General features: G+C 40.7%; 1 protein-coding gene across 1 annotated transcript; it reads left to right on the forward strand.

Moving 5' to 3' along the window:
* Positions 1-5965: 5965 nt before the first annotated feature.
* Positions 5966-11490, forward strand: LOC137255766 (QRFP-like peptide receptor). Its single transcript, XM_067793288.1, has 2 exons — positions 5966-6054; positions 9774-11490. The coding sequence occupies exon 2, from the start codon at positions 9809-9811 to the stop codon at positions 10847-10849; it is 1041 nt and encodes a 346-aa protein (XP_067649389.1). The 5' UTR covers positions 5966-6054; positions 9774-9808; the 3' UTR covers positions 10850-11490.
* The last annotated feature ends 4351 nt before the right edge of the window (positions 11491-15841 follow it).

Consider the following 15841-nt stretch of genomic DNA (forward strand, 5'->3'; position numbering starts at 1 on the left):
TACCACGGCAGCATGTAGCACACACACACATACGCAGCTTTAACTATAGAAAGTTTCAAATTTGAAAGGTTGTTGAGTTAGTTTGCATTAAAGCCATTGGTGGCCACACCCATTCCTTGGATTTCACTATTTCCCTACTATGGTCAGGTGTGATGAGATGAACATTCATTCATTCATTGATGTATTGATTCACTGGTTCTAAAATTTCAGAACCCTGATTCTTGTATCCCACTTTCGCACTTACTATTGTAATTAACTTGCTTTGCTTGTAAGGGTGTCAACATCGGCCTTTATTTTGCACACATATTTATCTTGTATATGTCGTTTAATTTGTGTTCAGTTATTGTTTGCAACAGAGCTGCGCATTACGCGTTGGTTTTCGTTCCTTGTCGGTGGATTGTGATGAGTGAGTAAGAAACAAATGCGAACAAAAGTACTCTTCAAAACGTTGCAGAGCTAGCAACACCTCAAGACTGTCTTTTAACGAGGAATATTTACTCTGATTTTGTTAAACTTTCAAGAAAAAATAGCACACAAGATAATCAAAGCCTAGCGCATCTTTCTGCCTCTCAATGCTACTTACACGTGCAACTAGATTGAAATGGGTTTTTTTCAAAATCTGGAGCTGATGAGAATGACCTATTTCTGTAACGCGTTGATATCTAAGATGAAAGTACCGGCATTATTTCGTAAACCCAGCAAACAACATGGAAAACTTATATTTCAACTGGTCAAAATATATCGCGCTGATTTGAATAATTGCAGTTTGCCACTTTTTAATTTTTAAAAGGCATCAATGTGGTAATCTGGACACAAAGTCAATGCAGCGCGTACACGTGTGTGTGTTGTAAGGTGGTTGTGCGTACACGTGTGTGTGTTGTAAGGTAATCGTAATGCCCAACATTCTACTGTTCTAGTGTAATAGGTTCAGGTTGTTGTTTTTTCTTATTTCCTCGTGACCATTCGTCTACTGTTTGTAACACGACACACGTTGTCCATGTCACTCCATCTGAATGAAGACTGGCACCCATGATGCGTGATTGGACAAGCTCTACAGCTGAGTGACGCGGCCGAACGGACAATAGTCGGTAATGGAGGCTTGTGTATCTCTCATGATTATACAATGTGTATTGGTCGAGAATTCTCAACCAAACCTCCAAGCCCTAAAACATAAATGTATTTGAGAGGGAATATTTCTTAAGTCATATTTAAGAAGAAAAACGACAGAACATTCCGATCGTTCAGAGACCGAGAATGGTTATAAAATGTTGAGATAATCATTATAATGTTGAGTGTTATGTAAACATGAATCTGTAAACACATACCATTAACAATCCAATCTTGCCATGTTTGGAAGACTTCAGAGGAGAGTTACCCATGCACGAACATGAATCTAGTGTAATTTGGCAGCAATCGCTACCTTATCAATATTCTGATAACCACCAATGAGTTAGGCCGTTAAAAACAACACAATAACAAGTTTTGTAATGAATTAAAGGTTTTTGAACTATTTCCATGGAAATGGGGTAATAAATTTCTAATAAATCGCTCTGACGTTTGTGAAAATTAATGTTCTGTAACTTCCATGCTTGCTGTGAAAATCGATGGTAATGAAGAGGCGGTTTTTATGTCAGCTCGTTGGTAGGTGCTCGTCAAATTACCAGGTTCATAACATTGTGTTTTTCCTGCGGAATCTTGGTTTGCAAATTTTGTCTTTCATTCATGATTGTATGTCTTCAAGGGTGTTTGCTCAAAGTGTCAAGAGATCTATCTTTAGTAACATCTCGTCATACCGATATGATGACCGCAGTCAATGTTCCGGTGGAGTTTCCATTTCACAGCATGCGAGATCGTGTATCTACAAGATGGCAGGTTATTGCCCGTGTGGCTCAAAAATGATGAATTGCAATCTTACTCGAAAACTAATATTCAGTGAAACGCTGATCATAATCGAAACATTATAAAAACTCTGAGACTTTTGCATGGTTTATGTCCTTACATAAAATAACCCCAACTGTTTAACAATCTATCATTAAAATTTTGACACAGTATACTATTTGCTACGAGGGACGAATGCCAAGAGAGGGACAGCCAAGTGTACGAGAGGCACGTGCACAAGTGTCCACAAAGTTATTGATTCATTAACCTGTGCTGCGCAGTCTCCATGCTTTCTCGCACACATGGCTTTCCCTTTATCGTTATTATATGTTTATTAGGTTTGAGTGAGATTGCAATTCATCCGTCCGCTTTTGAGACTATATGGAAACCTAGAATAAGTGGCATGGTCGCTTTTTGAAAGCGTTAAATGTTGCGTTGAGTTACTTGAGGTATTGTTTTATATTGTTTCATATTTTATATTCAGGCAACAATTCTATACTTTTTTGCATGCTGAGGGCGACAATTTGATAACAGGACAATATCCCATCTACAAAAGTTCTGGGCTATATGACAGAAACACACGACCTCGACCTCAAAATGACCTTATTTATTGGAATGTCATCGCTAGATTCTGCAGACGACACAAGAAAAACAAATCTGAAGTTACCTCTCCTCCATCGATTTGCACTCGCAACACATCGGTAATTTCCGTGCATCATGCGTGATTCAAGGTTATTCGAGATAAAGAAGTACTACCACTAAGTTCTGAATGAGTTGCCATGGGCAACGGGGTACCGGTACATTGAAAATAATGGAAGATCGCTTTTCCAATCAGAAAACGACATTTATGTGTGAGGTAAGATATACAGGATATTATACGAGTGCCCATGTCATACTATGTTCACGACACGAGTATCTAAATGTTGGTATTTCCCTAGCGACAGCGACTGATATACCGACATTTAGGCACTGGTGTCGTAAACATAGTATGTTATGGACACGAATATAATATGCTGTTTATTCCCGAAGTCGTTAAATTGAGGAAAATAAACCCAAATCTACTGTCAAAGTAGGCTTGGCTCCAAGCCGCATGTAGAACACAACGTCACAGAAGAACCATGGCGTCATGGAATTGTTCATGACGTCATGTTACCATGACAAAGTGATATTTCGCCCCTAAGGCATCGTATGAAAAATATGAACCCCCATACGTTCTCCCTCGTAGGTTATAAAAACTTAAATGTCATAAAAGCATTATTCTTACTTGTGTTGTTTAACACCGGTCTCAGTAAGATTTCAGAAACATGGTAGATCGAGGATACTAAATGTAAACGGGCTAGTCCCACGGACGACAGAACGGCTAACCTTGACAGAGTTCTTTATTGCGTGTAGCCAGAAGAGGTAAATAAATCCCATATGAGGGGGAGATCAATTCTGTAACATTCAATACAGCATAATGTTTACACATTACATAAACATGAAATTAGTTCAATTAACCATTTAAGGAAATAAAAGCACACGGGGCCAGTGATATAGATATATCGATTAAAATGCACATAATTACAACCTATGGGCTGAATTGATTGGCGGATGCTTTCCTCTGACGCCTTCTCAGTACATCTAAACACAACAGCACCACTATATATGCTGTGCATAACTGTATTACAAAAATACATCTCAAATACAATATAAACTGGTTTACACAAATACAGCATCTTACTGGAAAGTCTTTTATCTCAAACATTCCACAGCCTTTAAAACACCATTAACCAAATGAAATATTTTTGTTATGTTTATCCTTAATAACATACTTTACAGTACATAAGACTAACCTTACATTTCCTCAAGGACCAAATCATGTGTCTTCTGATGTGAGTTGTTAGCCAGAATGACAATGCTGAACCTCTTGCCTTGCATGAAAACGCATGGGCATAACCTTACAGCCAGTGAGGAGTTCTTCATCAACTTTAAGCCAATCAGTGCAGTCTATATAAGGTATGAACTGTGACCTACCCTTACACGAGGCTCCCCATAGGTGCTCCTGAGGTTCCTAACTCATTATGGAATTAATATTTTGCAACTTATAATTAAAACAAAACACTCAAAACAATGCCAACATAAATACGGTATTTTTCACCTGTTACATAAATAACCTTCCGTGTTATACCATTTTTATGAAACGAGTTCATGATTTGATATCAAACGAACGAAAGCGAGTAAATCTTTCGCGAGTTTAATAAAAATGATATTTCACTTTGTATTCTGTTTATTACTCTTAAACATAAATTGATAGATATTGCAGTGACATTGCCTACAGTGTGATGACTGTCAGCTCTCAACTTTTGTGACAGTGTTATTAGCATTGTGACGTCATAAATGTAAACTAGTATCACGTCATACGTGTAGCCTTATTGCACTAGTGTAATGCTGACAAAAATATCACACTGCAGTATCTTCCACGGGCGAGTAATAAATAAACGAGATTGAACCAGGCAATCCCGTGATCAACATCAGCATCGATCTGCGAGATAGCAAACAGCGACGTGACAACCAGGTCAGCAGGTTGACCAGCGGATTCCCGATAGTCGCCTCTTAAGACAAGCATGCGTCGCTGAAGACCAGTTCGAACTCGTATCTTCACAGGTACATATTAATAACCTATCGATGAAACACACTGGATGGCTGCTGTGTGAACCATACTCGGAATTTAGTTTCATGTCACAATCTGAGCTGTCTATCATGGGCCATTCTATTGTTCTATGTCGTCGCGAGTTCGACCTAGGAATGTCCAAATTTGCTGTGGAACAAGGAAGAAACACAGGTATGGCCAGACGTCGTTGCTTTCCGTAATTCACCGTAAGCTTCGGTTATAACCGTAGTTCGTTATAAGCGTTGCTCGTTATACGATTTTCAACTATAATGTGCATCAGGTGGTCGGGACAGAAAGGACAGCTCGACACATCCGTCAGTTCGCTATAAGCGTAGTTTACTTTATATTTACTGCAGAATACATTATATCAGCACATAAATGACATATTTTCCCCAGTGAAATCACTATTTCATCGCATGATAATCTATTCCAGGTACATGTATACCCGCCTCATGTTATACTTTAGCTGTAAATGGAACTCAGTGATTTTTAATATGAAAATAAATTCAGTAACTACGTCTTACAACGAACTGATGTTTATTATTCGCCCGCGGAAGATACTGCAATGTAATATTTTTAGCGCAATATTACACTTGTGTCATGCCGCTAGACGTATGGTGTCATAACGCTTCACAGTTATGACGTCACATTGCTAATGGCGCTGTCGAAATGGTAGTAGACTCGCGGACTCGCGGACAGCTGAGAGTCATCACACTGTAGGCTATTTCGACGTAGTCTCTGTCAAAACATGTTGGAGAGTAATAAACAGAATACCAAACTTGCATTTTATTAAACTCGTGAAAGACTTAGTATCAAACTCGTTTTTGCTCGTTTGACACCAAATCATTAACTCGTTTAATGCAATGGTGTTACACGGAAGACCGTTTAGCATCCTCTATATAACAAACATTCTTTAGTACCGTATTCCAATGTTTAGACGATATATGTCCCTTGACCGTAAGCGTCAGAATGGGTCTTCAGCAATCCCATGCATAGAGGCAGCTAGCGGGATTTCGGGGCCTGGCTCCCGGACAAAGTTGGTGTATGTTATCGCATCTCTACATCGACTGCAATGAAGCCATTGACGCTTTTGCCAGGCCCAGAGTCGCAAATTAACAGATTGCTCCCATAATACATGGAATATTGTTCATTTTAACTGATTAACATAAGAGCTATGATAAAAACAGCGCACGCACCGTACAAACTCACAGTTTGTCGGTTTCCAATAAAATCATGCACGTGTCAATTGCAATATCGTTAATTTGAATATATATATGCCCCTGATTGGGTTTCGTAACAAAACTGACAAGACTATCGGACACAGTTTGCTGGAGAGTCAGGTTATTGTAGGTGTCTCCCACTCGTTTTAGCCACACCGACACTGCCCGCCTCATACATGAACACATGACAACTCACTGGAGCTGTAGTTTCATACATCGGATATCCTCGCTCAATAGGAAACGTGCTGCCTGACGCTCGGCGACTGGAATGCAGGTTTATCGCTGCCGCCTTGTCGTGCCGACTTAGTAAGTATGTTGTGTATTTACTATGGCGTGTAGCAATAGAAAACAAACGTATATAAACAGTTGTATCAGTAACTTGCTATATGGCTGATTGATTGTTGTTAAACGCCGCACTCTACAATATTCCAGATATATGGCAGTGGTCTGTAAATAATCGAGTCTGGACCAGTTAATCCAGTGATCAACAGCATTAGCATCGAATACGCGTGCCTGACCACCCAATCCCGCTAGTCGCCGAAGATCTCCACGAAGTTCTCCACGTTTAACTTGTTACACCCCGATCTTTTAATCATGTCTCATGTGTTTACTGACCGACGTAGTCCCCAAAATACAACCGAGGATCTGTATCAAATGCAGTGTAGTCGATAACAGTTTCCTGCTTGTATCGTATTTATCTATCACCGAACATGAGTGTTTGTTGTAATTGGCCCGACGGTTTGGTCAACACATGTCTCTTGAAGATTCCGTCTTCAGCAGCTCAAATTGTCCTTTAGAAGACTTATGAAATAATTGGTCTTCAGCAGCTCATATTGCCCTTTGGAAGATCAGTGCCTTAACTGGTCTTCAACAACCCACATTGTCACTTTGAAGATCAGTGTCTTAATTAGTATTAAGCAACCTATGTTATCATTGTGAAGATCTACAACGTATGCTATGTTGCCAAAATATAATGTTTTACTCCAGATATAATTTCTCCATAATTGTGTATCAGCTTAAATGCTCTTTTAGAATGGCCGGTGAATGTCTAGCCCGGACCAAGCCCCAAGAACATTAGCGTGACGTCATGCTTGGAAACAGACAAATCAAAGTAGTGTAAATTACGGTAAAGACAAACTCACAGTGACGTTATCGCCGTTGTAGCATGACGTCTGTAATAGAGTGGCCTCATGCTTCAAAACAAATATTTGCATCATGTCTTTTAGCGGCACTGAGGACTTGTTATTGATGACCAAGATCTTTCTATGGACATATCTTGTTTAAAACTCGGCATAGGGTCGATGTCAGTTTACCTGATGAAGTGTTGTAGAATGACCCCGAAACGTTGTGTACAAGAGATTAAAGAAGTTTTGTCCATAAAATGATCTTGGAAATCTTTGTATCGCCATTTTTCACATGCAGTCCCCGTCAGTTTTTCGAAATCAAGGATCGAAACGATTTCTACTGGTTGAACAAAAGCTACACCTATAATTCTGAGACAGTTTCCTTTGTTAACTGGACGTTTAGAAGGTCACAGATAGCACAGATGTAGCCACTAGTAAAAGGTATAAATGAGGTAATCACCGTTGAAGGTCGTGAATGAGATGGAGGGCAGGATGGGAACGTGGGCGATCTGGAGACAAGATATTTTTCCGACACATCAAAACATGTGTGGCTCTTTTTCACATGCAACTTACTCATATCCCTCACATGCAATTGCTGGAATATTGCAGAAAGCAACGTTACTTTCTTCTCCAATGACCAGGGTACGTAGTGGTGTAGACTAATGGTTAAAGGATTCGCTCGTCGCGACTACAACTCGAGTTTGATTCCCCACATATGTACGATGTGTGAAGTTCATTTCTGGTGTCCCCAGCTGGAATACTGTTTGAATATTTATGGAAGTGATGTAAAACTATATTCACTCACTCACTCTTGCTGACTCAGCAACTTTTACAAGCTAAAGAGAGAGCCAGCTCACTGAAACATACGCACGTGGGTAGTGCAGCCTGCGACTTTAGTGGGACATGAAATGTCCCATGTTGTTATTTACACTTGACCTTTGTATGGAAACATGGCCGGGTGTGTGAAACAAGCATGGTCTATAAACATTTGCCCCTGGGAACTGACACAGTTATTAACGACTTAGGTGGCTCAATGGTGTGAGTACATTGCTAGGACAGGGTTACCTCCCTTGTGTGGAATTTAAAGCCGCTTTGAACAATAATGAGGCATCTTGAGAGATCCAAGTGTGTCGTAAAGCAACACTTACTGTATTTACCTTCCCCGTTAGCCGTTCCCTTATTTCTGTCCATGAGTATATGTTGCAACTGAGTCATGAGCTAACACATTGGCTGGTGGAGCATGTCAAACATGATGGGGACAGTGTCCAATATCCCACCGTTAATGCTGTTTTCGAGCTGAACAACAAAGTAGGAATTCGATATCCTCTCATGAAGTGGTGTCGAGGATCTGCTGTAATCGTGCGTTGATTAGTTTCCTTTATACACAGACTCACGTTGCATATACTTCCGGTGTTGGACGCCATTATAATAACCCGCCTAGTAGAGAGATGCGCTGTGTTCGTCATGTCTCAGGGGACAGAGGTGTTGTGGTTTGTCATTTGGCTGATTGTGACGTAAACAAGGGAGATAATGCATTGCACTCGAGACCATTAACAATACACAATGTTGCGCCATGGTATAACAGAGAATTGCACAGGCAGCTGACCCAGGGCGTTCAATAAATGATCAAATCAACACATTTAACTCATATGTTTTGGACTATTTGTTGCTCAGTGTCGTCATAGTCCATTCTAGTCAGTGTATGTGGGGAGATGTTGGGATGTCACAATAGGAGGATGGGTCACGTGAACTTTCATCCCCAAATCAACGTGGACTGTTCGAAATCCTCAGCATGTACATCGAGCGTGTGTACATCGAAAGCGATTCAAATCGTCTATTTCATAGACCCTGCTGACATTTTGGCACTGTCACCAAAACGACAAAGGATTATGTGTGTGGGATATGGTTTTCTGTTATAATCGACATTTCGGAATTGAGGTGAGACTGGAATGAAGCAGAATGTTTAGAAAGTTGACGGCTGATTGCCTAAAGAACACACTTTAATCATTCTGATTGGTCGCATCGTTTGGGAAGGAACTCGTCGGTTGAGGTTCGCTCTGGCCTGCATGCCTACCTGCGTGCGTCTCTCATTTTTTGCGCTGTTGAATTTATCATTTTCTGGTTAAATCCTTTAATATGGAAATGATAGCCAAGGACCAGCATTATCTATCAAGGTTTACTTTGGCTAGGAATGTATGTGTATGTGTAATTAAGAATGCCCAATGTTGTAGGTAATGTATAGGCCTAAATGATGCAACCCTTAGTTAACGTCTGACCTCCTTGAGATAAACGTGATGACCTCGACACTGAGATAGATTAAAGCGAATCACTTTATATTGATGATGTGATGGCACCTCACCAACAGTTTGTATTTACCTTTCCCGAATATTCGTTAACAAGGCGCATCAAGCGTGTGACTGGAGGCGAGTCAGTTGAGTGTACACTTCCGGGACGTTAGAGAAAATGGGCAGAACACTTTTTTATTTCTTTGCTTCAAACTATACGTTTACTCAGGAATAAGGAGTCATTGTTTAGCAGGAGAAAAAGTAATGCCTTTATAGGATTTTAGAAGTGTCAGTGTTATTTGTGACTTTTTGTTTGTTATTTTTATGCCGAAACCTGGGTATCTTTGTGGATCACTTATATCGCGGGGGTTCCTCCTCGTCTGTTAAAGACGGCTAACAGGATCGGGTGGCCAGGCTTGCTGATTAGGCTGACAAATGTCATAGTATCCCATTTGCGTAGATAATGATGCTGGTCACTAGATTGTCTGGTCCAGACCGCCAGTTCGAATTTTGCCCAGTGCGGCGTTAAACAACAAACAAACAATCAATCAGAATGAATATCAGCGACTTCTTTCTGTACTGTTTCTCGGGGTAACTGTTATTTTTCTTCTTTCAGGTTTCCAATATAAGGACCTGACTGATACAACAACCATGGAAACAGTCGATGAAAACAACACCTTTCACACCAATGTGACACCGCCTATATATCCTGCAGAATATTACACGTTAAAAGAAATAGTAGGCTTTCTCAACACCTACTACATTTGGATTATATTTGCGTTTGGATTTCCCGGAAATACGCTAAGCTTGTTCGTCATCAGCAGAATGTCGAAGACGGGATTGACAACGTCTTTATTTTACGCAGCCGTGCTGTCTTCTGTCGACAACATTACCATCATCCTAAAGATCATAGAAAACCAGACTAGACAGATGAAAATAACGATCGATGAAACAGGATGTCAGTTTTTGTTTTTCTTTGGTTTGACATGCGCAGCGTCAGCCAACTGGATTCTGATGGTAATATCGGCAGAGCGTTTTACGGCGGTTGTGTTCCCGCTGAAGGTGGTATTGGTGTGGTCGTTGAAGAGGGCAGTTGTCATCATCGTGGGCGTCGTCGCGTTCCTCTGCTTCATCCACAGTCATGTCTTCATCACCGTCACCCATTACAAATATTACACGTGTACAATCAAAGAACAGTTCCACAAATACCTTACGATGTGGTTCTTCATCAGTGCCTCCGTTTTCGCCCTGATCCCTGCTGGGGTCTTGCTTGTATTGAACGCAGTCACTGTTCTGATAATGCGCAAATCCACAACAAAACGTAAAGTAATGACGTCGGTATATGGGCAAGTTCATCGTTCCGTGCGACGTCAGGAACGACATATGACCGTCATGCTCGTAGCTCTGGCTTTCGGATTCCTCGTCCTCAACATACCCCGTTGCGTGTACGTCATCGCCTACAACTACGTCTGTGCGGATGGCGATGACGTTATGTGTAATACAAGAAAAATGTTTTTCGATGCTTTGACGACACAAATCGCAGACTCGAACCATGCCGTCAACTTCTACCTGTACTTACTGGCAGGGAGGAAGTTTCGAAATCATTGTCTGAAGGTATTACGATGCCGACGACCAACGTTTCTGCGAGTTCCCTCCCAGTCTTCGGAACTCCCCTTCACAGAGTCCAGCTAATGTTGCCAAGGGATATCTTTCACAAACCCATTGTTATAATTATATCATTGTAACCTGACCATAGTTCTCGTACGTCTGCTCGCCAGACTCGTCGACTGACTGTAAATGCATCTCGTTTCATGTTAAGGTTGCACAGTTGGACAACCGATATCGACTGCCATCGTGGTGTAGTGGATAGTGCTCCTGCCAGGTGAGCGGAAGGTTGTTTGTTCGATCCCATGTCTTCTTCCTACGAAGAGCCCTAATCAGATGGTACCTTCAAACAGCGTTGTATCGGCGTTGATGGGACATTGTCCTAGTTTCGACACAAACGAATTATGATGACTTAAGAAGGACCTATTATATTTTTGGAGACAAGCAGAGATTAGACACAACAGTTATTTGCCTGTATATGTTGGTTTTACTGTATTTACAGACTGCCGCCATATAGCGGGTATATAGCGTTGTGCGGCACGAGACAGAGATGCGGTCCCTAAAGGAGTGATGATAATCACTCAGTACAACTCAGTTTACAATGTCAATATTCGGCAGGGTGAACATAGCAGGTATCTGGTTTTGTCTTCGTTCTCTCATCCTTGCGAGTCTACAAGTTGCTCAATGTCATGTACCAACGTCAAACGTCAATAAAAGCATTTATGAAATAATTGTTATGCTTTTGTTGAATTCTAACTGGATCTTTGTTTGACATCTCTATTGTGGTTTAGATGCCCGGGGATCAGGAAGTGGGTGGTTCGGTACCCGGCTGAATTATACAATTGATGCTATAGGATAGTACATATTGTCCTGTATGGTGTATGACTAAAAGGGTGGCTCAGAGTATCCATGTTGAACAACGGCATGTCACTCGACCAGCACAATAAACCAGCATCCTTCCAGAAAAAACACTAGTACAGTGGTAATGTCAACCAAGTCATCGAGCCTGGCCATCCTAGCATGTTAGTCGCCTCTTGGTCAGGGCAGTATGTATGCATGTATTTCTTCAAGGGCAATTGCCTCAATGGTGGGAGGAAGTATAACAAACAGAAAAGATGGTTCGGGAATGTGGCCTAATTCCGATCAAATTAGGAATCTGATTCCATCAGCATGTAGATCATTATTTTAAAAATGCAAACGTCTTAAGAATAAAGATTTTTATGGATATGAATTTTGGTAGAAGTCACAAATGTGGACGAGAGAACGACTCACATTGTTAGTGAGTGTATAGGTACTAGTTGTATTTTGTGTTGGAGGGAACTACAGTGAGAAAAAGATTTGGTGGCCAGGGATGGCTTAGGTGATCGAAGCGTGTGTAAAAATGTGAACTTTAATCAATGACAATAACAATATAAAATCAATTGTTTTTGTGAACTGGACTTACAAGGTAGATACATGATAGAGGCGGGATGGCGGGGAACTTGAAATCTGACGACAAACCAGCGTAGATATGAGAACAACCCCACTTGAGATGGTCTGTGATTCAAATTTGAACACAAGACTTTTATTGCTGCTAAAGCTTCACTTTCTATCTGATTGGACCAGATATGAGCTACCAAAGATGTGGTGATATCAACCCACCTAGCCTTACCACGATCTCGGCAGTTGCCTTCTAGCGAGAACAAGGAGCGGACATAAGAGTAAAGAAAAGAACTTGATAGGGTGTGAGATAAGGGGTGTGAGACAAGGGGAGGTTTGCGATAAGGGTAGGTAAGAGTTAAGGGCTGGGAGTAGGATAAGGCTAGGCTGTGAGATATGGAGTGAGTGCGTTTAGTTTTACGCCACACTCAGCAATGTTCCAGCTCTATGTCTGTAAATAATCGTGTCTGGACCAGACGATCCAGTGATCAACAACATGGCCATCGATCTGTGCAACTCGGAACCGATGACATGTGTCAAGCAAGTCAACGTACCTGGCCACCCGATCCCGTTAGTCGCCTCTTATGACAAGCATAGTCACCTTTAATGGCAAGCATGGGTTGCTGAAGGCCTATTCTACCCCGAACCTTGACAGGTCATGGGATAAGGTTAGGGGTGAGATAAGGATAGGGAGAGATCAGGGTAGGGGTGAGATCAGGGTAGGGGTGAGATAAAGGTAGGGTGAGATAAGGGTAGGTTAAGATAAGGGTAGATTGAGATAAGGGTAGGGATAAGATAAAGGTAGGCTGTCAGATAAGGGTAGGCTGGGAGATAAGGATAGGGAATGAATTAAGGATAGGGGTGATATAAGAGTAGGTTGAGATAAGGGTAGGGGATAAGATAGAGTTGGGTGAGATAAGGGTAGATATAAGATGCGGGTAGCTTGAAATAAGATAAGGGTAGGGTGAGATTGGTGTAGCGACAAGATAAGGGTAGGCTGTGAGATAAGGGTAGTGGAGATAAGGGTAGGGGATAAGATAAGGATAAAAGTGAGATAAGGGCAGATATGAGGCTGATAAGACAACGGCAGGCTGTAAGTTAAAAGTAAAAACTGAGAGGATGGGCAAGAAAATGCTTGACACCAGGGATGAGATAAGTTTAGGCTGTGAGAAGGGGCAAGATAATGGTAGGGCGTGACAGAATGGACAAATACAAGTAGAATGTGAGAGAAGTGGTCACATATGGTGTTGGAGAAGGGGCGAAGAAGGTGTAAGGGGATGATATAGATAAAGGAGCGAGATAAATGTAGAGTATGGCAGGGATTGGATGTGACAGAAAGGGCGAGATAAGGGTAGGGTGTGACAAAAGGGCTTACGGAAGGTGTAAGGTGTAAGTGAATGATATAGATGAAGGTAGGATGTGAGTGAGGGGGCGAGATAAATGTAGGTTGTGAGAGAAGGACCTCGGTATATAGGTAGGGTGTAACAGAAGAGGAGAGATAAAGGTTGGTTGTGAGAGGAGTGGCGAGATAAGGGTAGGGTGTGTGAGAAGGGGCGAGATAAGGGTAGGGTGTAAGAGAAGGGGCGAGGTAAGGGTAGGGTGTGAGAGAAGGGGCGAGATAACTACAGCGTGTGAGAGAAGGGGCGAGATAAGGCTAGGGTGTGAGAGAAGTGGCGAAACATGAGAGGGCATGATGAGAAGATTCAGTAAAAATATAAGTGTTTCATGTAGAGTTAAACACTGTTGTATTGAACTCTGACCAATCGATCACTCTGGTCAGTCCTTATTTACTCATCAGGCTGTGGTTGTCTTACACAAAATAAATCAGAGCAATTTACTTAGCAGCAATCAGGAAAAAAACTCATTTTAAGAAACACCCACAAAATATCCAATGTCCGACTGTACCTCCAGCTGACAGTTGGCAAAAAGCGATTACAGATTACACAAAAACAAACATATCTTTTATATTGTTATGAGTTTTTTAAAGAAAAAAAACCAACCTTATCTCTTCACAGTTATTACAACTGCAATAAATCCCCAAAATCACTTGCTCAGAAGTAAAAAGTGTTCGTTTTTATTTTACATTTGACCACTCTGTAAATGCAATTGTGTGCTCTTGACCAGCCAACCAGACCTACCAGACCTGTCACAAAATTTCACCCGCTTGAAAATAAAATGTTAAAAAAGACCATACATTGAAAAACATGTAACTACTACGTAGACTGATGGTTGTATAGATGTACATTGAAAAAAACACAAACGCCTGACACAAAGTAGTCCACAGATGAGTCTCTCTTCATATGAAAATATGAATACAATTGTAAAAGCTCACTCAGCTAAAACTCTCATTTTGCATTTATGTCCAATCTGTACATAGAAGCATGATAAATGAACAGAATGAGCAGATGTTTTTTCTCTAAGTGCAGAAAATGAACTCGTAATGCTAAGAGACCTAATAGTTACAAACATTGCAAATTCTTTGGTTACGACTAATGTCTGTATGACGTCTCCTTTCAATATAAAGATCATGAGAGGAATATCTAAAACGGGAAAAAGCTGATCGGAACGATTTAACAGAAATCTTATAAAGGTAATATTTCTGAATTATTTGTGTTTAAATATTTTGTCATAAATACACTTATTTGAAAAAGTCACTGAAGCCGTCCAAGGTTGTATAGAAATTGGCCTTTGTGTTAGTGAATGCTACAGATTTGATTTTGAATACACATTCTGGTTTTGCCACAGCCACTGCTGAAAAAGTAACTCTGTAACCCAAGTAACTCGTGTTTTCTTTCCATGTGTATCATAAATAACATATTTATATTTATATATTATAACATTTATTTGGGAGTCTGTATGAAGCCATATGAAGACTTCTTAACCAGCATTTGATGACCCTAATATCTGGTGTAGATAAAGAGGAAATTGACCACACTTACCATATACATACATTATACAACCAGGCTGGCTGTACTTACTTCCACTCCTAAGAAACACCTAGATATTTGTAAAGTCTTGTAGTCTCTAACATTTGTCCTTTAAGGGACTAATAACTGCCCTCCACTCTAAGCCCCACCCTACCCACCCCCCACCCCACAACCTTTCCTGTATTTCTGTTAACTGCTAATAACTGGATAACTGGGTTATACCTGGATGAACCAGGGTACCATGATTACAGTTCTCGTTAAAAATGAATGGCTAATCCATATAAGGAAAAGGTAGATAGAAACCGATTTAAAATGCACCCTTGTCAAACTGCTAATTGGCTGATAAAAGGTTTTGAAAGTTCATTATTTTTACGTGCACACACCTTAACATTCTCTAATGCTGCATAAAAGTTTATTCATTTTTGGTATTTAGACCATGGGTTTATGCACGTCTCTATAAGAAATGCCCCTGCACGGAGTCAAATGTCTTGGTAAAGTCAATGAAGTGTACGTAAAATCCGTCCTTTGACACTAAGGTATTTCATGACGATTGCTTGTAGGATAAAATCATTGAATGCAGATTTGGTTGACGTATAAAGTTCATCTTTTATCTATTTGCTAACAGTCCTCTGCCACTTAATTTTCCGCAGCTTAAAGTCTTTTCCTTATGAAAAACGGTGATGATCTTTATACCCAAAGTCCAACTTGCAGTCATGATAACTATTGTGCTTAA

The sequence above is a fragment of the Haliotis asinina genome, chromosome 11, assembly GCF_037392515.1.
Source record: "Haliotis asinina isolate JCU_RB_2024 chromosome 11, JCU_Hal_asi_v2, whole genome shotgun sequence".
NCBI classification, from domain to species: Eukaryota; Metazoa; Mollusca; class Gastropoda; order Lepetellida; family Haliotidae; genus Haliotis; species Haliotis asinina.

Excerpts from the sequence above, each read along its gene's own strand:
- LOC137255766 (XM_067793288.1), top strand. The coding sequence starts at position 9,809 with ATGGAAACAGTCGATGAAAACAACACCTTTCACACCAATGTGACACCG.